At 41.7% G+C, this 25,000-nt stretch overlaps 1 protein-coding gene across 1 annotated transcript in view; it reads left to right on the top strand.

The window, feature by feature from the left end:
* The window catches only part of Depdc1b (DEP domain containing 1B), a 59,444-nt gene that overhangs the window by 32,875 nt on the left and 1,569 nt on the right, over nucleotides 1-25,000 (top strand). Inside the window, exons 5-10 of the mRNA XM_075977839.1 lie at nucleotides 244-374; nucleotides 2,358-2,405; nucleotides 6,416-6,556; nucleotides 18,669-18,835; nucleotides 20,662-20,838; nucleotides 23,267-23,452. Coding sequence (XP_075833954.1) covers nucleotides 244-374; nucleotides 2,358-2,405; nucleotides 6,416-6,556; nucleotides 18,669-18,835; nucleotides 20,662-20,838; nucleotides 23,267-23,452 — 850 coding nt within the window. The remainder of the gene's footprint in view (nucleotides 1-243; nucleotides 375-2,357; nucleotides 2,406-6,415; nucleotides 6,557-18,668; nucleotides 18,836-20,661; nucleotides 20,839-23,266; nucleotides 23,453-25,000) is intronic.

The following is a 25,000-nucleotide window of genomic DNA, read 5'->3' as shown; positions in this document are numbered from 1 at the left end:
CAGGGGAGGGCTACAGAGAAGACATGAGGCACCCTTCTCTGACCTGGACATGAGCATGCCTGAGTGCTGGCTCACATGTAAACATACACCACACATGCACGTACACACACACACACACACACACACACACACACGGCAGGGGTGGGGGGAGAGAACCTATTGTATTGCTCAGTGTTTAGCATTACTGAAACAAACTTTGAAACTTTGAAAATTATTTTAAGAATAAATTATTTATCATTTTAGTTTACAGAAAGTCCTTGGCCTGGATTCCCTGGAAGAAGTTCTAAACACCAAACTTGTCAACTCCAAGTTCATCATCCATAATGTGTACAGTGTCAGCAAGCAGGGCGTCGTCATCCTGGATGACAAGTCAAGTGAGTGCTCAGCCCTGTGCGCTGCTCGGACCTCACATTGGCACACACGTCTCTTCCTGAGCCCCAGCGGAGTCTACGTCCTCACTACATGTATCTGTTTTCTATCAGTGTTTTACTCAGTGTTTGGGTTATTAAAATATCATAGAAAGACGAGTGTCCAGGGAGTCTGAATGCTACGGTCATGGGCAAGAGTTACCATGTGGTAATGATTCAGGTGGTACTGGCCACTGAACCTAGGACCTTGTGAGCTAGTCAGGTACGCTAGAAACTGAGCTACATTCTCAGCCCCACGTTTAGGTTTCTGAACTACCCTTTCACAATGGTGTCAGTAAGTTAGGTTGACTGGGATAGTCTTTATTATTATTTATTATTTTAATGAGATAACTTTAAATGTTGAAAGTATTTTTTTTTAATTTTTTCTAAGCTGGTTTATAAATCAAGGGGTGAAACCAAAACACAAACCAAAACATGCCTTTAATTTTTTATTTTTATTTCTTTTTGTAACAAGGCAGTCATATTGCCCATAGTGCCTGTGGTGGGCCACAATCATCAGACTGGTTTTATTTGTGGCAAGGTTTTACTATGTAGTTCAGGAACTTGAGATATTCTTTCCTCAGCTGACAGGCAGGGATGTGTCCTCATATTTGACTCAAGACTAATTTAAAAGCCTTTTCTTATAGGTAAGTGTTGGACTGGAATTAGAAGGGTTCTTTGAGTTGATCTTTTAATTTAAGTTCTTGCTGATAATTGGCCTTTGGATGTGAGAAAATGGTCTAGTTCTTTGGGGGACATAGGAAACTGTTAGTAAATTCAGGCTGAAGCTCCTAACCAGTGGCGTGTACAAGAAGGGTCACGGTGTGTGAGCGGAGAAGAGGTTTAAGTAAGCTGTGTCCCTGGACAGGAGGAGGACTTGCCTTGGAAAACAGGAGCACTCTCCTGTCGTAGGCCCTCCATCAGGAATGGAGGACAGTGGCAGGCAGAAATCGGTGGTGGAGAAGAATCGTACTTTGAGTTGGCACTTGGACAACCAGTCAGGTGTTTTTGTTTGTTTGTTTGTTTTTGTTTTGCTGTTTTTCCGCAACAACAGGCTGCTTCCCATACTATAGAATCATACAAGTTCCTTTCTACTGTAGTGCCAGAGGGAAGAGGCTGTATCAAGTTATTTTGCTGGGATCTTTTTTTTTAAAGGTTTTATTTTTATTTGTGTGTATGTGTGTTTCTGTGTAGGTTTGTACGAATAAGTGCAATATCCAAGGAGACCAGAAGAGGGAGTTATTCCCCAGAGCTGCAGTTGCATGTGATTGTGAACCATGTGATGTGGGTGCTGGGAACTGAAGAGCACCCCATGCTCTAACCACTGGGCAGTCTCTCCAGCCTCTGGGCTGGGCTGATCTTAGCCATGTCACTACTGTTGTAAGGCTGAGCTGCTACTTGCAGCCTGTGATTAATATGTCAGTGGAATGTTCTTGACCTGAAACATTTTGAAAATGGTAACAGATAAAATGAAAACTATATTAGACCTACAAAATATACTGTCGGTCCTGACTCCCCCACCCCCCGCCCCCGGCCCCTCATTTTGGTGCTAAGGATTGAACCCAGGGCCTCATGCATGCCATGTTTTTCCCTGGACAAATCATCCAATTCTTTCTTTTTACTACTGTTTTTAAAAGTGTATCCTATCCTTTGAGAAAGTGTTATTTCCGATTTAAGTCCATGTTATAACATTGCTTCTAAAGAAAAGAAAAATTTCTATCTTGTAATTGTTCTGTACACAAATTGGTGAAATGTCTCATATTGCCTGGGCAAATGATACATTCTAATACCGTGTGTGTGTGTGTGTGTGTGTGTGTGTGTGTGTGTGTGTGTGTGAGAGAGAGAGAGAGAGAGAGAGAGAGAGAGAGAGAGAGAAAGAGATTGATTGATTGATTGAGTTATGAAGAGATGAATAAAATATCTTTTGTATTTTCCTTTTTATTCCTACAGAAGAGCTTCCTTATTGGGTCCTGTCAGCTATGAAGTGTTTGGCAAATTGTAAGTACTAATTATCTGCCAGTTTTATAAAATTAACAGAAATTAGTGCCTTGAATTAGAAAACATTCCTGCTCAGTGGGCTGGACATTGATTTGACACCTGTGAGGCTGGCAGGGAATCGTTTGGCGACCGTTGTGGTTTTCCGGTAGATCCATGACTTAGTCACAGCATTTTACATTGCAGTTTTAAAGGCATCTAGTTCTTCCTCGGTCTCATGGATGAATTAGACATCAAGTCCGTGCCACTCCGTGAGCACATCGTAGGGGTGAAAGAAACGAGCGACAGTGTGCACCGTAGAGCAGCCTCCTGTGGTGGTCTGTAGGCTTTCATTTCTAAAGGGGTTGTTAAGCGTCTGCCATGTTCACGTCTTGTGTGCTGGGCAGCTTCTGTCCTCTACGGGGCTTTGGAGGCCAGTGTTATAAGAGGAACAGGGTGTTTTAGAGAACTGGCCTGGCTGATCTGCAGGATGGCTTAGAAGGAGAGGAGCCTGCATTCAGAGAGACAACAAAGACTGTGTCAGAGACCTGCACGTAAGATCTGGAGGCCTGGCCCAGGGTGGGCCCGAGGGAATGCACTTAGGCATAGAAAATCTCTTTAGTGGGCACATGGCATGTTCCTCATTGGCTGTCATCAGCACCGTAAAGGAACAGTATAATAAAGGCTTAATGAACACTATCATGGTCTTGGTATTTTCAGGAAGTGTAACCTAAAGAGTGGATTCTAATATTTAAAGGAAGAAACGCTTTATTATTATTACTGTGTGTGTGTATGTGATACGTATGTGTGCATGCTGTGTTGCCTGTGTGGCGGGCAGACGGTGGTTGGGGGATCGCTTCTTATTCTCTGGGCTCTGAGGGTCTTCACCAGATCATCAGGTTTGGACAGCCAACACTTTCACCTGAGGAACAGTCTATTCTGCCCGAAGCATGTGTTTTTAATGAGAATCCTTGTTATTTTAGCTTATTAATAATGACGATATTTGGTTTTAGAGAAGCTCTAGAGTATCATGGCTCTTTCAGGAAAAGGTTACTTTCTTATTTTTGTGTAGGATCAGCATATGCAGAGACAGATGTGTAAGTTATTGAATTAGTAGACTGAATTATTAAGCTGAGTCACTTCTGTTGATTATAGAATAAAACTAACCATTGAGTATGGTTGTGTTACTAGCCCTGTGTGGGGCGGTTTTTCCCTCTTATTCTGAACACACATAGCAATACCAGTTAACATACAACTCAGAGTTCTCCAAGTTTAACTCTTAAAATTTTCACTGATGTTTGTTGATAATTTGGATACGGCTTTAGCCTGGAGAAGTACTTTACTGAAGATTTTAAAATTGTGTGTAGTGTGTGTGTGTGTGTGTGTGTACACATACTATTGCCACGCCATAGCAAGTGTGTGGAGGCCAGAGGATGCACGGAGGAGTTAGTCTCTTCTTCACCTTATGGGTTCTGGGACCGAGCCTAGGTAGTCAGACATGGCCATGAATGTCTTTATCCACTGTGCCATCTTGCTGACCCGGAAGTGCATTTTATCCTTTCTGCTCAACTGGTCAAAGTAAATTAAATAAAAATTACAACTTTGGCCAGCGGTGGCAGTGGTGACATAAATGTACAATTGCGAGGCTCCAACACTTTTTCTGAGCTCCTGGAGAACCAAAGATTTGGAAGTTACCCGTGGGAATGAAGCTATAGTGTGCGCTGAAATGCCGTGAGGTGCATTTGTTGTGTGTGACTTTTACTGAAGACGGGAATGCTGGGAAGTATGTACTCAGTTCCCTAGTTGACACACAAAGTCACAGATGCCTGCAGTAAGGTGGGCATGACTGGCCATCTAGTAGAGGAAAGATGGCCTATGACTTTATAATTGCTACGGGCTAGAGACCAGAGTGTTGGGAGAAGGAGCGGGCTCACATGTATTGAGAGCAATCTTTACAAATGGTTAGCATATCACAGAGGGTTGGTTATGTATCAAATATAAAAGGTAGCCAAAGGACAAGGCCAGCCTGTTGGACAGTCTTATAAAATTTCTAAGCTTTCCTGAATTCTCCTGTGTATGAAATTTTACTCTGAGTCTGTCGGTTACGACCTGCTCTTTGTCCTTACCTTTAGTAAGTGCAGTCTCCTCTTGAGTCCTCTGAAAGGGTATAGGTGACTATCTGGTGTCTTAAGGGCTATGTGCCTTCTTTTTCTAGAAGTCTGCTATTCTTCCTTCTCTTTTGAAGATTTCTTCAGTCAGTGTAGACCATGCACGCTTGGACCTGCGTGCTCAGTTTTGGGCCAGATCCTTTCATGGATGCTCAGAGGATGAAGATTGGTGTTAATGCAGAACTGGATTAACTGAATTCTTTTGCCTTTTTGTGTGTAGACATCAGAAGAGCCAATAAAAAATGGAAATGAAATAGGCAAAACATTTCATTCCAGAATCTGTCAGGAATAACATTATTATAAAAAGCTAGATTAAGGGAAAAATATGTCCTTAGAACTTAAGGTGATTAAGAAAGAAAAGATCTGTGTTTCCTTTAAGGGATTTCTCCCATATTTTTTAACAAAGATGATGCTACATTCCCTAGGCATGTAACTGTTGATTACTCGCTCACCCTGCTAAGTACTAATTCTGGCAATGGGTCTTCTTGTTGAGATATAGCAGACCATCATTTGATTACGCTTCCTATGTGAGGAAGATGCAAACAAACATGGTTTATACAGTTGCTGCTAGGTTTATGCTTACAACATTATTTTAACCAATAAAATTAATTTTTAAGACGGGTACAGACTGTAAAGGGTACAATAAGTTTTGTTTTCGGCTAGAGATTTTATTTTTACCTATGTGTGTGGGGGTGTGTGCATGTAGGTGGAGGTACCCATAGAAGTCAGAAGGGGGCATTGGATCCCATGGAGCTTCAGTTATACATGGTTGTAAAGCCATCTGATGTGGGTGCTGGGAACTCTCTTAACCTCTGAGCCATCTCCAGCTCCCAGTAAAGGAGATTTTAGGGACACCATAAAGAGCCATTTCATGACGTCCTGGGAGATTGAATGTCATGGTCCAGAGTGGCTTCCTGTGTTACAGCTCGAATCTCTTAGCTCCCTCAATTCTGTGGGAAGAATTTCCTAGAATTTGTCTTTGTTGCTTTGTTCATCCTCTTGGGCATATCAGTCTATCTGGGTTTAATGGCTTTGTCCTCTGCTGGCCGGGAGCTGGTCACATAATTGCACTCCTTTTCGTCCATGGTCCTCTTGGGACGCACTGTTTCCTTCAAGGCCTCAGCACCTCCAGTTTGCTTGTCAGCTTGGCAGTGTGATCCTGTGCTCATTGTGCAGTGCACTGAGGGTGTTTGCTGTCAGATTGTGCAGATCATTCTTATTTTTCCTGGGACCTGGGTTCTAGAGGGACTTTCCTCTGCCCTCAGGTGGCACAGAGCATGGCCCAGGCTGGCTCAGAGCTTCCAAGGTTGCTCCAGCTCTACAGTGTGATCAGTTTTCTTTTAATAATTGGGCAGTGATTGTTTATAGTTTAGAATAAATTGACAAGATAGAATGTAAAATTTTTCTCATCTTTTCAAAAAGCATAAAAGTTTCATTTGTCTGAAAGTTTGTTAGGAAAAACTGATTCTTTCAACTGTATGATTTTAGGATATTATAGGATAGTTAATAAACTCAAGAAGTTGTAAAAATTTCTTGATAGCTCATCTATTACATATTAACAAATTGTTATTTTGTTAACTTTATTAAGATTAGGAAAATTTTGACTATTTGAAATGAAACATGAATAAAGTTTGCCTTGACTTGAAAAAAAAGTTTTTCTTTTAAAATAGAGATATATTAAGTACTCTTCATTTTTATAATATATTCAGTTAAACATTAATCGTATTTGAGCAAAAGGTATATGTCATTTCCATATGAAAACTTATCTGTATCTCTCGAGTATCTATCTGTGCACACACACAGATGGTCAGACTATGGTACTTACAAGTAACTGCCTCATTAATTGTTCTCTTTCTTCTTTTAAAGGGCCCAACTGTTCTGATTGGAAGCAGCCTATGTACTTGGGGTTTGAGAAAGATGTCTTCAAGACAATCGCGGATTACTATGGTCACCTGAAGGAGCCACTCCTTACGTTCCATCTGTTTGATGCTTTCGTCAGTGTCCTAGGTGGGGATATGTATATGTATATATATATATATATATATATATATATATATATATATATATATATATATATTATATGTATACACACACACACACACACACACACACAGCAGTGTATCAGCATGGTGATACGGAGGCATCCTGTTGTCACTGTCTCCAGAGTTCCATTAATAAGAGCTCAGAACATTATCTTTTATTTTTTTAAAAAAATCCCATTTTAAATTGAGTTTTGATATCCTGTTCTATTTATTTTTGTTTTACTTTTAATATTTATATGAATTATTTGTAACTTTGAGAATTTCATACATCAGTATTTTTCTTTTATTAGCATATATTAATTTATATATTATATATGCTAATATATTATATATATAAAACCATGCAACAGCCATGCCATACCTGGACGACTGCACCGCCCCCTTCCTCTGGCTCCTAGTCTCTCTTCTGTGATGATGCTCCCTGGGCCTTGGAGGGGTTGGTGGCTATCCTGTTTGCGGCAGAACATTCAGTGCTCACTTTTCTCAGCACTTTGAGCAGTTGCAAGTCTTTGCAGTGACCAAATTAATATATATTAGCATATATTAATTTATATATTATATATGCTATATTATATAACGGGTCTCATGAAGACATTTTCATACATGTATATAATGCATAATCCTTCCTTACTTCTTCCCATTCCTACTGACTCCTCTTCACAAACAGCACCTTCTGCTTTCATATCTCTCTTTCTCTCTCTCTTTCTGTGGGACACAAAGAGTTTCATTAGGTTTGCTCATCGAAGCATTGGTAAAAGCTATTTGTAGGGTCATTGCACCTTTCAGTGGTTCCACCACAGAAAAAATGTTTCCCTCTGCTCCAGCCATGATTAACTCCCGACAGTTTCTCAGGGTGGAGTGGGGAGTCCTGACCTCCCCACAGTGATCTTTGTCCGCCTGCATAAACCTTCATCTGTGATGCAGTGTGTTGTGCCCAGTCTTAGGCAGGAATGAGCTTCCGAGTGCAGCAGCCATGCCATACCTGGACGACTGCACCGCCCCCTTCCTCTGGCTCCAAGTCTCTCTTCTGTGATGATGCTCCCTGGGCCTTGGAGGGATTGGTGGCTGTCCTGTTTGCAGCAGAACATTCAGTGCTCACTTTTCTCAGCACTTTGAGCAGTTGCAAGTCTTTGCAGTGACCATCCTCCACTGAGAGAGATGCTTTCCTGACCTAAGCTGGGAGCAGCACTGCCCTGTGGTCATAAGCAGGAATAGCAGAGGGCAGAGGACGGGTCTGGCATTTATCAAGACAGTGGTAGTAGCTTCTCCACGTGTGTCATGGGCTTATATTCATTTATTTATTAAATCAGGTTTTTTTTTGTTTTTGTGTTTTGATTTTTATTTTTTAAATACCAAGTGTTAATTCCTTCCCATGAAGCAGGGCTTCAAATCCAATCAGTAAGTGGATGGTTACCTCCATAGCGATCCTGCCAGTGGTGCTCCAGTGTAGGGTCCACAGCTGGGTAAAAGTGTTGGTGACTTTTTGCCCCTAGCGGCCTGTATAGTGCCTTCCTGCACAGTAAAAGCTAGCCATACAGGCATTGTCAAGGTAAGAACTGATAGACTGCTTAATTCCTGCTCCAGAAGGAGTAAAAGGAAATAGTTAACCTGTATTGTAAAACCCAAAGCAAAACCCAGCAGCTTTTATTTCTAAAGGAAGACCAGAATGTTGTCTAAGAGCATAACTTGGTTGGTAGAGAAGAATGTAGATTTGACATTTACTCTTCAATACTAAATTGATTACTCTAGGTATGACTTCATGAGCACTCAGTGTAGGAGGTATATTGTCATTTTGAAGGTAATTTATTTTTATTAGAAAAAAACACGTCTTTATAGGACTATTTGATACTTGAAATATGCAAAATAAAAACAGTAACATTATCCATGAAAAGCTTGTTTTTGTTCTTCATATATATAGGCTTATACCTTAGAATTTACACCGTCAAGGAAACATGGTAGAAAGGGAGAAAAGTCCATTATTACTATCGTTCCTTTCTTTTTGGAAATCAGATTTCCCAGTGGGCTGTAAGTATCTTCTCCTTGTCAAATGCATGCTGTGTGAGTATCGTCAGTTACGTAGACGTGAGAGGAATTAGCATACTCTTGTTCCCTAGCATCCTAGGCATTAGCAATCTTTCCCCTTCCAGTTTTACTTCCTTTATTTTTCTCTGCATCCCTTCCATAGCATCTGAACAAAATGTCAGTCATATGTGAATGAGTTACCTGAACTCAGCAGTGTACTCTAGATTCACACCTCTGTAGGTTCTCTGAAAGCAACAAAGTTGCTATAAATCATTTGTGTAATAGTAACTGTGTGTGTGTGTGTGTGTGTGTGCATGTGTGTGTGTGCGCACGCGCATGTGCGGTTTATGTGCAGGCATATGCCATGGTGCTCCCGTTGAGATCAGATGACTGCTTTGTGCAGTTGGCTTTCTCTTTCCAGATTTGTGCAGGTTCCCCGGCAGTGCTTTACCCACCCATCCACCTTGTTTTAGGCGTGATTATTTTCTATTAATATCAACACTGGGGATAAATGGAGGACCTGTTTAGTTTATTATGGGATTCTAAGACCAGCAAGTCTTTTGGGTATTTTATTTAGGCCAGTAATCTTTTATGGGTGTCTTGGTTTTGATTTGATTTTTAGATAGAGTCTCATTTAGACCGAGCTACCCTTGAACTCACTATGCAGCTAAGGCTGGCCTTGAACTCCTAACTCTCCTCTTCCCCTATCTGAGTACTAGATTACAGGTATTTGCCACCAACCCATCACTGTTACGGAGTCTTCTTGGTATTTTGTTTCCAGCTGGGTTTGATCTGGGGCTTATGAATATGTGCATCTCATGGCTAATGCTGAATGCTTGCTGCTGTTGCTGGTGCTTATGGACTCAGTGGGTAGATCCTCATTATCCGTACTGCCATTAGCACTGCTTAGACTAGAATTCTAAAGGCTGGATTGAAAAATCAGTTCTTATAGTTTCTTCTCATGTCCCATTTTTTTAATATTATGTAGTAAAATTATTTGATTTGGAAACTGAATGACTTGGAACATTTTTTTAAAGCATAAATTCCAATGAATCTGTCTTTTTATATCATTTGTTCTTCACAATTATTTATTTTGAGCTGAGCTAGGAGTTAAAGCTGGCTCCATTCCAAATTGATATCAGAATTAGTTAACCCATAAAATATAAAGGACTTGAGGTAGAGAATGATGAGTATTAGGAATTTTTGCCTTTAGCTGTAAGCCAGAATAGACTATTGTCTTAGTTAGGGTTTCTATTGCTGTGAAGAGACACAATGACCATGGCAACTATTAAAAAGGAAAACATTTAATTGAGGTGGTAGCTTACGGTTTCAGAGATTTAGTCTGTTATCATTGTGACTGGGAGTATGCGGTGTGCAGGCAGACGTGGTGCTGGAGAATTCTACGTCTTCAGGAAGTGAACTGAGACACCAGACAGTATCTTGAGTATATGTGAGACCTCAAAGCCCACTTCCTCAGTGGCACACTTCCACCACCAAGACCACACCTATGCCAGCAAGGCCATACCTCCTAGTAGTACCACTCCCTTTGTGGGGGCTATTTTCAGTCAAACCCTCACAACCATTGAATGTTTCTGGTAAAATGTATTAACCTGCTCTATTATCAGACCTTCCAAAGTGAACATGCACGAGCCAGTGGCATTGGAAATCACTGTTTAAAAAAGATTAAGTATCTTCCTGTAGTGCAGAAAGAAAACCCAGACTGGAAGATTATGATTAACAAAGAGTATCTAATACAGTCTGGATAAAGGAAGTATATAGAGATGTAGGTTGAATTTCGTAGAGTTGATTCATCTCTTAAACTTCTTGACTTTGATTGAAATAGGATGCTGCCTTGATTGAAATCACACGTTGCCTAGACTGAAGCAGGATGTTGTCTTTTGAAGGAAGTAATCAGTCTACTTTGTGTGGAAGCTGAAAATTGTCTGGCAGTTTTCAATGGACGTGATTGTCACTTTAGCTTATATTCTTTTTTTTGAGGTTCATGCCTCTGTTTGATTGAAGATGGTAGACCTTGTGACCAGAGCTGTGGCCCTGAGAGCTGTTAGCCACCACTGATGTATGAAACTGGGCGTCTCAAGTCCATTTTAATAGTTGTCAAAGAAAAGATGCAGGTGTGGCGGCCCATGCCTATAATCCTATCCTTTAGGATGTTGAGAAGGGGAGAGTAACATTTGAGGCCAGCCTGGGCTACATAGCAAGATCTTGTCTCAGGAATCGGACATTTAAAAAGCATGGGATGGGGATCAGGAAAAGAACCCTGATTTGACATGTTTGAAGATGCGAGACTTATTCTTTACCAATAATTTACAAAATACTGAGTTGGTCCAGCAGTCTAACCAAGCCAGCTGTCGACGGTTCTTTATTTTCCACCACGAGTGTCAACCTTTACCCGTGCTCCATAGCCCCTACACCGAGTCCATTGACTAGTGTAGCATTTGGTAGTTTGCATATTGAGGGGAATGAAGGTGGATAAGAAATGAGAAACCGAGTGATCCTATTGTTGGTTTGTGCTAACCCTGCTTCTTTAAATATCCTGTAAGCATCTCTAGTTTGAACTGTGTGTCTGATTTTTTTTTTAAAGAAACTTGATTAACTTGCATATTTTAAGATACAGGAGATTCATAGACAAATTAATTTTTACAGCTTTTTAAAAAGAAAAATGGCAGGATCTGTGAGTCTGGAACTCGAGGTTTGGCTGGTACAAGTCGCTGTCCTTCCAGCAGAAGGAGCAAGTGTTTGGGAACGTGGATTCCAGCTTGCTGCTGCATTGCTTCTCCGGCTTTGACTGAGCTCACTCAGTTCCCGTTTCTTAATTATTGCATCTCAGCAGTGGCGCCCGGTTTCCCTGCCACTGAGCTGGAAGGCTGAGATGGCAGAGATGGCAGCTTTGTTATTTGTCATTTCCTCCCTGCTTGAAAACACACCGTCATTTACTAGTCATTGTGCGCTGAATCGTCTGTCTCGGTAGTCTGAGATCTCTGTGTGTATACACGCCACTCGCATGCACGTGTGCACCAGAGAGTTGTGTAGGCTCCTAGTGTAGAATAACCAAAATGGCTGGGTGTTTTCACTGTTTGTTGTCAGGTGACTTGTCGAACAGGATGTGGTCTTTACCTGCTCCTATATTCTCCAGGCAACCTCGGGGTCCTTGTCACTTATTTCCTCCTTTCTCAGAGGGAGACTGGTTAGTGTGCTTGCCCAGACAGAGGACTCTTGTTCTTGGTGGTGATGTCATCTGATTTCTGGGCTCACATCTTGTTACTGGAGCTTCTGAAGATGCAGATTGGTCAAGATAGAGATATCTATTCACCCTCAAATAGCTCCAGTGATTGTCGAAATACAGTGGAGTTAGGTATTCCCCAAAGGTAGCAATTTAGGGAAGTGTCTAGATTTTCCTTGGATGTAACCCAGTGTATAAGTTATTTATATCAGTGATCACTAAGATGATTGATAGTACTTTCAAGAGGAAAGTCCAAGATTCTTCCCATACCATTTCAGCAAGATAAAGATAAAATTAGTTTAAAATGTAATATGAAATATGGTTCATTTTTATCCAGTATTTGGATGAGTAAAAAACTTTCTGAGCCCAAGAGCCGAAGGGATCATTAAATGCTATATTTGAGATTCATGTAAGAAAGGACATCATCTTGAGCATGGGGAGCCTGTATCTACTTTTGAATAATTCTCTGTGGTAACCTACTTGCCTTTCCTTAAAAATCTCCAAAGAATTAGATTCTCTTGCTGTGTCTTTCTTTAAGCCAAAAATTCTTGCCAATTGGTTTGTATTTTAAATCCTCTTGGTGCAATATAATCTCTTTTCTTTATATGTTTTCAATAAAAATGAAACTTTGACCCCTCCCTCCCTTTCAACAGACATGACTCTATTGGCCTTTCTAGGACTTTCAGGCATTCTAGAGTTTTCATATTTCATTGCTTTTATATTTCATTTCATAGTTTCATATACCAATAGCCAAGAGGTTTTTCAAAAGAAACCCAGAGAAAAGATAATATTTTCAGTCAATGATGTTAGAACAACTGGAAAAGATGAGCCTCTGTATTTTTTTCATACTTGTTCAGACTTAAATTAAAGTGGATCATAGACTCCAACAAAACAAATCAATCTAAAATCCACCAGAAGAAAATGTAGGAGAGGATTCTTGCAGTCTTGGGTAGGCAAAGATATACATACAGAAAGCTTAAACAATAAAAATTTAATAAAATTGACTTCATTCAAATTAGGAGTGTCATGTGTTTCGATTACTCCACCAGGAAATGTAGACAAGGTTTCAGGAAGACTAGACTTGTGGGGTTTTTTTTTTTTTTTTTTTTGGTCTGAGAATGATAGATCGTCTTGCTGTAGCCCCAGATCACTGTTCATCCCCCAGCAATGTAGTGTGATTTTGTTGAGCCTCTAATGTCTCTGCACTAGAACAGCAACCAACCACTTTGAGGAAACTGTGGCCTACAGCCCCTGCTGGCTGGCATGACCAGCTCCTCGGCACAACTACCCATGAACAGCAGTGCTAGCAACAATAATGGCAAGAGGAAGATGTGGGGCTGATACTAACTAGTACCTGCCTCATCCAGTACCCAAAATGGAGACATGTCCCGCATAGCCAGGACAGGCCAGCTCACGGGCAGTTCTCACTATAACAGCTCCTCTCCCAGGAGGATGGACAGGCCGTGCATGATGTTGAGGTTCACACCAGCAGGGCCCTTGGCTCTCAGTCAGAAGTTACAGAGAGAAACAAGTTGAGGTATAGAGAAATGTAGACAGGGCCATTCAACGGTCCCAGCAGGCCAGAAAATGTTCCGCTCAAAAAGCTCATCTGTGGTTCAGATGCTCTGTCTCTAAGCATGAAGAAAACAGGAGCCGCGGAGAGGGCCGTCCTCTCTGCAGGACCTCTGCAAGGGCTCCTTCTACCTCTTCCCTTTGCTTTGGCATGTGGTTCCTGTGTTAGAAAAGGACTAAGTAAGCCTTCTGCCAACGGCTCCTGAGGGAGGGAAAAGCCCTTAGCAGTGTGTGTGGCCTGTGGGTATTGTTACAGTTGTGAGTGTTGCTGCTGAGATGCTCCAGCCTTGTCTGTCTGTTCCCAGCAACTTCCAAAGTCTGTGTTTTCGTCAAATGCCACTGAGACATTTAATTAACCCCATTCCCCTTTGGCCCATGAGTCACTTTAGAATTTTCTAGCAGTGTTTCTTTCCTCCCTCAAAGATGCAGCCGGTAGTTATCATTTGTCAACATTTCCTCTTAGAACTTCCAGAATTATACCTGTGTCGTTCAGACTCTGGCTGTTCAGCTGCCATCTTGCTCTAAGACAATGTCAGATTAGCAAATGGCATCATGAAAGCTTTGCCATTTGGTTTTTGTTTTACAAGGCAAAGAAGGATTTCTTTAGTTTGATTTTATAGTTATTGAAAGGTAAACAGAAACAATAAAAATGTAAGGCACAAGAAATATATTCTCGGAAATAAAAATAAATTAAAAATAGAAATACACCATTAAAATACAAGGAAAAGAGACTGGAGTAGCATGTGCTTATTATGTATCTTAGAAAATGCTTGAAGCTAGGTGCTGTAGTTAATTTTGAGTGTGAAATTGGTGGGTTTTAGAATCCCTGTTGGAGGGGCTGTAGAGATGGCTCAGTGGTTAAGAGCACTGACTGCTCTTCCAGAAGTCCTGGGTTTGATTCCAGGTACCCACATGCGGCTGATCTGATGTCCTTTTGGCCCCCTTTGGCACCAGGCACACATGTGCTAAACAGACATACACGCAGGCAAAGCACCCATACACATAAAATAGTAGACTAGAATGGAGTCATTATGGAAACAGCCCGCTGTCTCTGAGAGTGTCTAGGTTAGGCTAATTGAGCTGGGAAGACCCTCTTAACTGTGCACAATATCATTCTAGCCCAACTGAATATGAAGTAGAAAGGGGACTGAGAGCTGGTGTTCATAACTCTGTTTCCCTACTGAGCCCACAGCATGACCGACCTCCCAAATTCCTGCCGCTGTCGCTGCTCCCCCTCAGGGATAATACCCTTGAACTGGAGGCCAGAAGGTCTTCCTGAAGTTGCCCCAGCAACGGATAAAGTAATGAGCACATTGGAATATATTCAGAACTCTTAAGCAATAAGACAATTAATACAATGAAAAGGGCACAAACTTTTTTTTAGTTATAATATTTTATTATTATTATTATTTTTTATTGAAGAAAAAAAATTTTCCGCCTCCTCCCAGCCTCCCATTTCCCTCCCCCTTCTCCCACTCCTCTCCCCCTCCTCTCACTCCTCTCCCCCTCCCTCTCCAGTCCAAAGAGCAGTCAGGGTTCCCTGCCCTGTGGAAAGTCCAAAGTCCTCCCCCCTCCATCCTGGTCTAGGAAGGTGAATATCCAAACTGGCTAGGCTCCCACAAAGCCAGAACATGAAGTAGGATCAAGACCCAGTGCCATTGTCCTTGGCTTCTCAGCAGCCCTCATTGTCCGCCATATTCAGAGAGTCTGGTTTTATCCCATGCTTTTTCAGTCACAGTCCAGCTGGCCTTGGTGAGCTCCCAATAGATCAGCCCCACTGTCTCCGTGGGTGGATGCACCCCTTGTGGTCCTGACTTCTTTGCTCATGTTCTCCCTCCTTCTGCTCCTCATTGGGACCTTGGGAGCTCAGTCCGGTGCTCCAGTGTGCGTCTGTCTCTATCTCCATCCATTGCCAGATGAAGGTTCTTTATTTGTGGCTAGAACCCAATTATGAGTGAGTACATCCCATGTTCATCTTTTCGGGTCTGGGTTACCTCACTCAGTATAGTGTTTTCTATTTCCATCCATTTGCATACAAAATTCGAGAAGTCATTGTTTTTTACTGCTGAGTAGTACTCTAATGTGTATATATTCCACACTTTCTTCATCCATTCTTCCATTGAAGGACTTCTAGGTTGTTTCCAGGTTCTGGCTATTACAAATAATGCTGCTATGAACATAATTGAACAAATGCCCTTGTCATATGATAGAGCATCTCTTGGGTATATTCCCAGGAGTGGTATTGCTGGGTCCAGGGGTAGGTTGATCCCGAATTTACTGAGAAACCGCCACACTGATTTCCAAAGTGGTTGCACAAGATTGCATTCCCACCAGCAATGGATGAGGGTACCCCTTTATCCACAACCTCTCCAGCAAAGGCTATCATTGGTGGTTTTTATTTTAGCCATTCTGATAGGTGTAAGATGATATCTCAAAGTTGTTTTGATTTGCATTTCCCTGATCGCTAAGGAGGTTGAACATGACTTTAAGTGTCTTTTGGCCATTTGAACTTCTTCTTTTGAGAATTCTCTGTTCAGTTCAGTGCCCCATTTTTTAATTGGGTTAATTAGCATTTTAAAGTCTAGTTTCCTGAGTTCTCTATATATTTTGGAGATCAGACCTTTGTCTGTTGTGGGGTTGGTGAAGAGCTCCTCCCAGTCAGTAGGTTGCCTTTTTGTCTTAGTGACAGTGTCCTTTGCTTTACAGAAGCTTCTCAGTTTCAGTAGGTCCCATTTATTCAATGTTGCCCTTAATGTCTGTGCTGCTGGGGTTATACCTAGGAAGCGATCGCCTGAGGGCACAAACTTTTAAAAGATATTTTGTAAAGGAGAGATGATTCCCTAAGGAGCACACAATAAGAAAATATATTTCATTGGTCATTCAGAGCCCATGGGTTAAAGCTGTGGTAAGATACTGGTGCATAAGTGTGAGGAAGCCTAAAATGAGTTTAATTGATCATGTCATATCTTGGTATTTAAAATTTTTAATCTACATTTCTGTATGTGTGTGGGTATGCATGTGTGTGTATGTACATGTCATGATACAGTTGCAGAAGTCAGAAGATAGCTTGTGAGAGTCAGTTTCACTTTCTACTCTGTAGGTCCCACAGTTCAAACTCAGGTCATCAGGCTTGGTGGCAGTGCCTTCCTTTACCTGCTGAGCCATCCTGCTGGCCTAGAGCTGCTCCTCTTTTTCTTCCTCTTCCTCCTCCTCCTCCTCCTCGTCCTCCTTGTCCTCGTCCTCGTCCTCCTCCTCCTCCTCCTCCTCCTCCTCGTCCTCCTCCTCCTCCTTTTCCTTCTTCTTACAGCTTTCTGGTGTTCTTGTCAGCTGTTGTCACTTGACTATGCAGTAGGGTCCCAGAGCCTTCTCGTCGTGTCTGCCTCTCAGCACACCCTGGTCAGTGCTACCCCTTCACCTCATTTCCTCAGTTCTGTGTGATCAACTCTTTAGATTCCATATGTAATTGAGGTCATGAGACACTTGACTTTTTATTCCTAGCTTATGTTATATAACACAAAAAGAACTGTAACTCATTTAAGAACTGGGAAGCTGAAGCGGGAGGAATGCTGTACGTTTGAGATCAGCCTGTCTTTTCTTCTAGAAGTTTCATAATGTCCAGTCTTACACTGAAGTTTTTATACATTTTGGGTTGTATTTTGTGAGACTGTAAGGACTAGGGATCTAGTTTTACTCATCTGTATGGGGGTAGTCTTCAACGCGGTTGGGATGGCTGTCCTGTGTGTGTCCTTAGCACCTCCCTTGAAAGTCAGTTGGTTGTAAGAGCGTGGGTTTATTCCGTTCCTTTTGTTTATACTGTTTAGCTTTGTGTGTGTCTCTGTGTAGCTGGTGTCAGCAGGGGTCCGGAGAGGGAATTGGATCTCCTGAGGCTGGAGTTGTGAGCAGCCTGATGTGAGTGCTGGGATTTGCACAAGTGTCCTCTAGAAGAGGCGTATGTGCTCCTAACCACCCCTCCACCTCCTCGTGTCATATTTGGAAGTCAGCAGCTGTATGCAGTCAAACACAGCTGTGTTGGATAGCGAGTGGAGACCGTGGGCATGCTTTTCTCAGTCCAGGTCTTAGAGAAAGCATTCAGCTTTCCCCCATCAGTATGATGGAAATCATGTTTCTCCCGGTCTCTCTGTCTCTGTTTTTGTCTCAAACAAAAGTACCTTTTTACCTCTCCCTCCCTTCCTCTGTGTGTTTGTGTAAGAGAATGTGCACGTGTGTTGGGACACGTGTGACAACTGTTGGGCAATTGTCCCCTCTCCCTCATTTCTGAGCAATCTGTCTGCCTGTCCATGCTTTCTCCTCCCGGCTAACCAGCCTGTGATCTTCCGGGCAGTCTCTTCTCTGCCTTCCACCTTGCCGTAGGCGTGCTTATAGAAGTGCAACAGCATTGGGCTTTTTACAATGATTCTGGGGTCACATTCAGGCCATCAGGTTTGCCTGGCCAGCATTTTTATCTACTTCTCTGGTCCCAGCTATTTATTACTGTAAATGGTTTTTATTGTGTTTAGTTATGGTCCTTTGTCTTTTTGTTGTTGTTTTCTTTTTGAAGATGAATTTTAAAAAATTTAAACAAATTTATTTATTTATTTTTATTTTGTGTGCATTGGTGTTTTCTCCTGCTTATATATCTTGCATGAGCGTGTCAGATTTCCTGGAAAGGGAACTACAAACAGTTGTGAACTGCCATGTGGGTCTTGGAAATTGAACCTTGGTCCTCTGAAAGAGCAGCCAGTGCTCCCACCCTCTGAACTATCTCCCCTGTCCCTCGTTATGGTCCTTAATTTGTTCAGGATTTTTATCTTGGAAGGATGTTGAGTTTATTAAATGCCTTTTCTGAAGCTGTCAAGATGACCATGATTGTCCATCTGTTAATATGACATTTTATGTATTGTATTCTCAATCACTGTAGGTTTTAGAGTTGGGCTTTGGTACTAGCAGGGCCTGCTTCTAGTTTAGTGGGAAAGAGAGCTATGAACTTGTTCTCTCTGTCTATGTGGTTGTTGCTGGGAGGGAAAATGGCTGTGTTTGTCTCCCTCTCGTGCATGCTGAATGGCTTCACGGTTTGCATTTTTTGTGCTGACTTGTGAGTCACAGTGCATGCATGTTGTGCACCTTACCAGGTGTAGCTGAATATGTGAGAACATTTTGTATAATTTTAACTGTAAGAATGTGAGAAAGGAGGCCCAGTCAAGTGGGTTGGGTACTAAAAGGCAAAATTTCTTGTTTGAATCAGGTTTGCTGCAGAAAGAGAAGATGGCAATCGAAGCTTTTCAGATTTGTTGTCTCCTTCTGCCTCCTGAAAACAGGAGAAAGCTGCAGCTGCTGATGAGGATGATGGCAAGGATCTGCTTAAACAAAGAGATGCCGCCACTGTGTGATGGCTTTGGCACCCGCACGCTGGTAGGTGACCCTGTTTTCAGTCTGAAAGGCAACTGAGTCCCTGTTCTGAGCAGTCAGTTGAGAGTGGGAGGGAAGCTTGCTTGAGAGCGCAGCCCTCTGTCTACCCAGACTTCCTTTGCTTTCAGCCTTAGGACCTTGGAGAACATGTTGCAAAGTGAAGAGGGAGGGTAGGGAACAGGCACTCCCTCCAGAGACAGCTGCTGTGTCTTTGCTTACATTGTATAAATCGTTACCTGCTGTCAACAAGAAGACAATGAAAGTGGACAGGCAGCGTAGGGAACCCATTCTCTTGTTCCAACACAGGGGACTTGAGGAGTCCTTCTTATTGTAACAAGCGAGAGAGACAGCAAGAGCAATGGTAGAAGCAGCTGAAGGCAGTGGGTTCAAGCAGGCGGGAGCAGAGTACCTAGCTGTGCTAGACAATATGGGAGGAGAGAGAGATTTCTTTTTAATTGGCAATTTCATGCATTTATGGATTCATGTGCTCTTCTGATATATAGACACACTGTAGAAATATTTAATTAAAACTAATTAATATGTCCATCACTTTATTTATTTATTCATTTATTTGTTTACCACTTTTCCAGCAGTGTTGACACATTCCATGTATTGTTATTGTAGCTATGGCTGGGCTGCCATGGATAGATTCCTAGAACTTCCTCCTAACTGGAACTTCATATGCTTTAGCTTGCATCTCCTCTCCATGCTTTTTCCTGCCGCTGCCTTCTCTCCGTTTTCCTCAAGAAGAGTCTTGTAGGGAGGTTGTTACTTTAATACCATGTGTGTCCTTCTTGTGCTCTTGAAGCCACCACTCCCTTCCTGGGGATTGCCGAGAGCATCTCTAGAGGAACATGCTCTGCCCACTGGGGTGACTCTTGATCCTTCCTGGGTAAAAGGAACCTTTTTGAAAAGTCAAAGAAGAGAAAACTTGTACCTCTTTCCTTTAACAGCACACACACACACACACACACACACACACACACACACACACCTATATAAATTGTAAGTATAAAATTTTAAACATGATTTCAAAGCATTCTTAAATCTATTGAAATTTATTGTTTCAAAGCAAAAATTTCTGCCTCTCCTTATATATGCAAATATGAAGATAACGTGACACAGTGTGGATGAAAGCTAGTCTTAATACTACTTAATAAACAGCAGCACGTGGCTTTCTGTTTGTAGGTTTTGATGTGAGATGGTTGCAGTAAAATTAGAGGGAAAGGGAAAGAGGTTACTCCAGAGCGTAGAGTGGAAAGAAGTGACCATATGAATTCCATCGAAGCTGTATTGTTCATATTACTTATATATTTGTATTTCTGGTTACCATAAAAGGAGTCTTGTCACTTGATACACAAAGATAATTCTCAAGTGTGTATCTCAAATTGCAGAAAAACTACGTTAGCCAGGGAACGATGACAGTTGGGGAACACAAAGTAAATACAATCAGTGGAACTGGGGTATTGCTTGGTCAAATGGCTATGAGTACTTTGAACTTTAAAGTGATAATTCATGTAATTTTCAGAATATATGTGCATAGGTATATGTATGTATGCGTACAAATATTTATGCATATAAACCCTGTATAAAACAGAGTTTCAACAATTCCTTAGACAAGCTTCTCCCTGCTAAGTCTCTTAAGCGGAGATTGCTATTTGAGTTGGGCATGTGTGACTGGGTGCCTGGTGGGATGTGCACCTTGCCCCTTGTCCCTTCTCCCCAGCTCTTCACATTTGTCTTTTGCAGACTAGCTGGCACTCAGTTTAGAGGTGGCAACAAGGCCACACATTTCTGCTGATTTCACCCTCTCCTGCTTCTCGTTTTAGATGGTTCAGACATTTTCTCGGTGCATCTTGTGTTCTAAGGACGAAGTAGACTTAGATGAGTTGCTAGCTGCTCGATTGGTGACATTTCTGATGGACAATTACCAGGAGATTCTGAAAGTTCCTTTGGCCCTGCAGACCTCCATAGAGGAGCGCGTGGCTCATCTGCGAAGAGGTCAGGTAAAGACGAGACATTGTCATTCCTGTAAGATTGACAGCTGGAAGCCAAGTAGGTCTGCCAGTCTCCTCCTGACATCTGTCCTAAGGATCAAGTGAGTTGATGGGAGCAAAGTGCTTACACTAGGTCTTGACATGTACTGAACACTGCAGGAGTCTGCTGTTACCATGGATAACCGTGGGATGTGTGTTTGGTTCATTGGATCAATCACTGCTATATGGGTCAACCTAATACATTGAACAAGCTTGAAAATACAGATTACACATATAGAAAATTAGCAGAGTTACACTAAAATGTCTGTAATATATGTTTTCTTATCTTTTTTATATTTATCCCTTCCTCCTTTCTCCATTCTTTTCTTCATCTCACTTATTTTTAGTAGCTTAATTTTTCTTACTTAGTAATACAATGGAACATTATCTCCTATCTTCAAATATTCTTGATTGACACTAGTTTCAAGAGCACACTCTGAGGTAAATAGTGTTTGAATTAATGGTGTGTCCTTTTCTTTGCTGTGCCTTCTTAGTAGGCAAATGAAATAATATTACTGTGCTTTATCCCTTTTCTGTAAAATTGGAATGATAGTTAATATTTTGTTTGGTTAGTACATATAGAAAGTGCTTACAGTAATATTCTAATGTCTATCACATAGAAAATTGCTGTTGAGGCCGTTGTTGTTATTGGTATGTGATTGCTATTGTTATTTACAATAACAATGTAGTGATGTTATTGGTATGTGGTATCAATAATATCTTTATTGATACCATCCATATTCCATAGTAGGAATGTATACATAATTGACTGTGGTGTGTAACATGAGGGCTGGGCTTGTTGGGGTTTCTGTCCTGCCCGGTACCCCAGCCGTTTAGTCCCAGAGAAAATCACACAGAGAGTCTACATTAGATATAAACTGTTTGGCCCATTAGCTCAGGCTTCTTGCTAACTCTTATAACTTATATTAACCCATTATTCTTATCTATGTTGGCCACATGGCTCAGTACCTTTCTCAGAGGGGCTGGTCACATCTTGCTTCTTTGGTGGTACTCCTGTTCTCATCCCCCTGCCTCTACTTCCTATCTGGTTGACCCGCTTATACTTCCTGCCTGGCCAATCAGCGTTTATTTAAGACATGATTGACAAAATACAAACAATTCTCCTGTACCAGTATTGTTGTTGGTGTTTAATTTTTAAAAATTTTTAGTTGTATTTTACTTTATGTTTTTAATACAGGGTCTCATACTGAAGACCAACATGCCCTGGAACTCATTATATAGTTCAGGCTGGCCTTGAATTTGGAGACAATCTTCCTGCCTCATCTTTCTGAGTTTTGGGATTATAGACATGAACTACCATGTCCAGCTATGGTTGATATTTAGATTGTCTCTTAATCCCTCTGTTTTGCAAGTAATATATTAGTAAATATTTTTATAGCTAGATTTTAGGGAGAGGGAGCTGATCTACAATTATTTTCTAATAGTAAATTACTAAGTGCATCATTGCTGGGTCAAAGACCTTAAATATATTTTAAGTATTGACAGCATATTGCCAAGTTTCCTTTTAGTTTGATTGTTTCAATTTAATTTATGTCAGTGGTATAAGAAAATAAGTGTTCATTTCCCCTTTGCCTTTGCTTTGAACATAATCTTCATGTGTATGTGTGTGTAATGCATATATGTATGTGTGTGTATATTATATATGTATACATACACATGCACTTGCCATTTGCACTGGTAAAATACATAATCTTACTAGTATTTTAGTTTAACATTTTTTTTCAATCCTGATATTTTTATGATTTGACTTTGAAGAGTAACGATGAAAAGCTTCCTCCAGTCTTTACAAGGGAGGGTTAGAGCAGTCATTGTTGTTCCAGGTACTTGCTGGGTTTGTGTGCTCACTTACAGGGCAGGTAGATCACAGTAGCTTAGCTGGTGAGCCCTGTGGTTTGAGGATCAAGGGTGGGCTATGCAGATAATCTGCCCGCAGATGAGCTTGGTCTTGTAAAGACGGAATTGTGCAATGGCTGAGTAAAGTCAGTGATGGCTGTACATGGCTCCTGGAGATCAAGCTGAGCTCTCCAGGCTTTTCTAGAAAGTTCTCCACCACCCACTCACTGGCCCCTGATTTCTATTTAAATTTCAGATCTTATTGAAGGGCACATATAAGAGGTCTTTGTTATTTATTGGGTTTTTTGTTGTTGTTGTTGTTTTGTTTTAGAATGAGTCTCAAATTCAGAAAAATAAAACAATTTAGTATTTTAAATTTAAAATACTAAAATACTGTGGCTTTAAATGTTATTCTTTTGAAAGCATGAATACACCCTTCTTTTCAGTATGCCCCCGCCCCCCCCAATCAAACTGAAGAAAATATCTCACTCCTACCAGGAGACAAGCTGGTTTTAATTTAATCTGATTCTTTGCTTTGCCTCAGATAAAATACCCAGGAGCTGATATGGATATCACGTTGTCTGCGCCTTCTTTTTGCCGTCAAATCAGTCCAGAGGAATTTGAATACCAAAGGGCATACGGCTCTCAGGAGCCTCTGGCAGCCTTGTTGGAAGAAGTCATAGCAGATGCCAAACTCTCCAACAAGGAGAAGAAGAAGAAGCTGAAGCAGGTGATTAGGATGCTCTTGAGGAGGCTTCTCCCTCTCTGTTCTCGTTGCTTCTTCCTTTTATTCTCTCTTTTCCTGAGCTTTATGTAAATCTTATCTAGGCATGTGAGTTTTTCATTAGGTTCTGTGTTGCAGAAATTTGGTTACTGGTACACTGCAGTCATTTCCCCTGTTCTATCGTGTTTGACATCATTGAGTACTTCTCTCGTAGAGTTAAATTCTAATAGTTGCCATTCGTTTTGCAACCTGACATGATATAAATCAGCCAAACAATTACTTCATGGAAACTGACTATAAGGAAAATATTTAGTGTGTGTGTGTGCGTGTGCATGTGTGTGCGCATATGTGCAGGTGCCTATACCACAGCATGCATGTAGAAGTCAAGACACCTGTTAGGAATTAGTTGTCTGGTGTACCTTGGTGTTCAGCCTCTGCAAAGGTGCTTCTACCCACTGAGCCACCTCGTAGGAACTGTTATTTTTAGATAGGCATTATCAGCGTGGTTTCCTGTCTCAGACCCCACTAAGTGTTCCAGTCAGCCAAACTGAGTTCCTCGTAAGTGGGGTAGCACAGCCGAGGTTCTTAGAGAACAGTCTTCATCCAGAAAAGGCACACCTCCTCACGTCACCGCCTCATGTCACCACATCACTTAGGTTTTGATGCTGTGGAGGAAAAACAGATAGAAGCAACTTAATGGGTGGGGAAGGTTTCGTGGGCTCCCAGTACCAGAGGGTATATTCATTGTGGCAGGTAAGGGATGATGGAACAGTTTAGGGTGTGGCATCAGGAGCATGCCTAAAGCATGCCACCATGGGCCAGAGAGCATCTGTGGAAAAGGGTAGGGTAATATACCCGCAGGGACCTGCTTCCAGTGGTTCACTTCCTTCAGCCAGTCTTTGCCTCCCAGTTTTCAAGACCTCCCCAAGCCATGTCCCCTGTTGGGAACCACACATTCGAAACACGGCACCAGGAGGACATTGGCCATCCCAGCCTAACGTGAACTTTGACCATCCTCAAAGCCTGGTCTTCATTCGGGTGGATGGTATTTAGTTCTTGGTTTGTTGTTTTTTTCAGACAGAGTCTCACTCTGTCACCCAGCCAGCCTCTACCTGGTCATCTTCTCCGTACCTGTGGAGTGCTGGAATTGGAAGTGGGGCCTCGCCACTCTTGATTTTTGTTCTTCACTGCACAGCTGGGTTCCTGGACACAGCATACATAGGATTGTTCCCTGGACATCAGGGATCTGGGCCTCTTTCTCATACTTCTGCTAATGTTGGAGTGGCAAATATCGAAGGAAGAATACATGCCCTTTCTTTAAATATTCCTTGGATAATACTTCTGGCATTCTTCTCTTCTCTGTGTTGGGTAGAAGCTGGCCAGGCTAAGCTGGAGAAGCAGAGAGATTTTGTGTAAACACAGGGCACTTCTGGTTCAGACTTACCTGTTTTCACAGTGAGGTCTAGGTGGAGTGGACAGTGAGAGCATTTTAAGGGATTTGATTACAAGGACAGTTTCATCTGCAGACTGGATCAAAGGTGAGGTGGAGCTGTG

Source organism: Microtus pennsylvanicus, chromosome 6 (assembly GCF_037038515.1).
Source record: "Microtus pennsylvanicus isolate mMicPen1 chromosome 6, mMicPen1.hap1, whole genome shotgun sequence".
NCBI classification, from domain to species: Eukaryota; Metazoa; Chordata; class Mammalia; order Rodentia; family Cricetidae; genus Microtus; species Microtus pennsylvanicus.
Note: the sequence above shows the minus strand (reverse complement) of the source record. Positions and strands in the feature narration are given on the sequence as shown.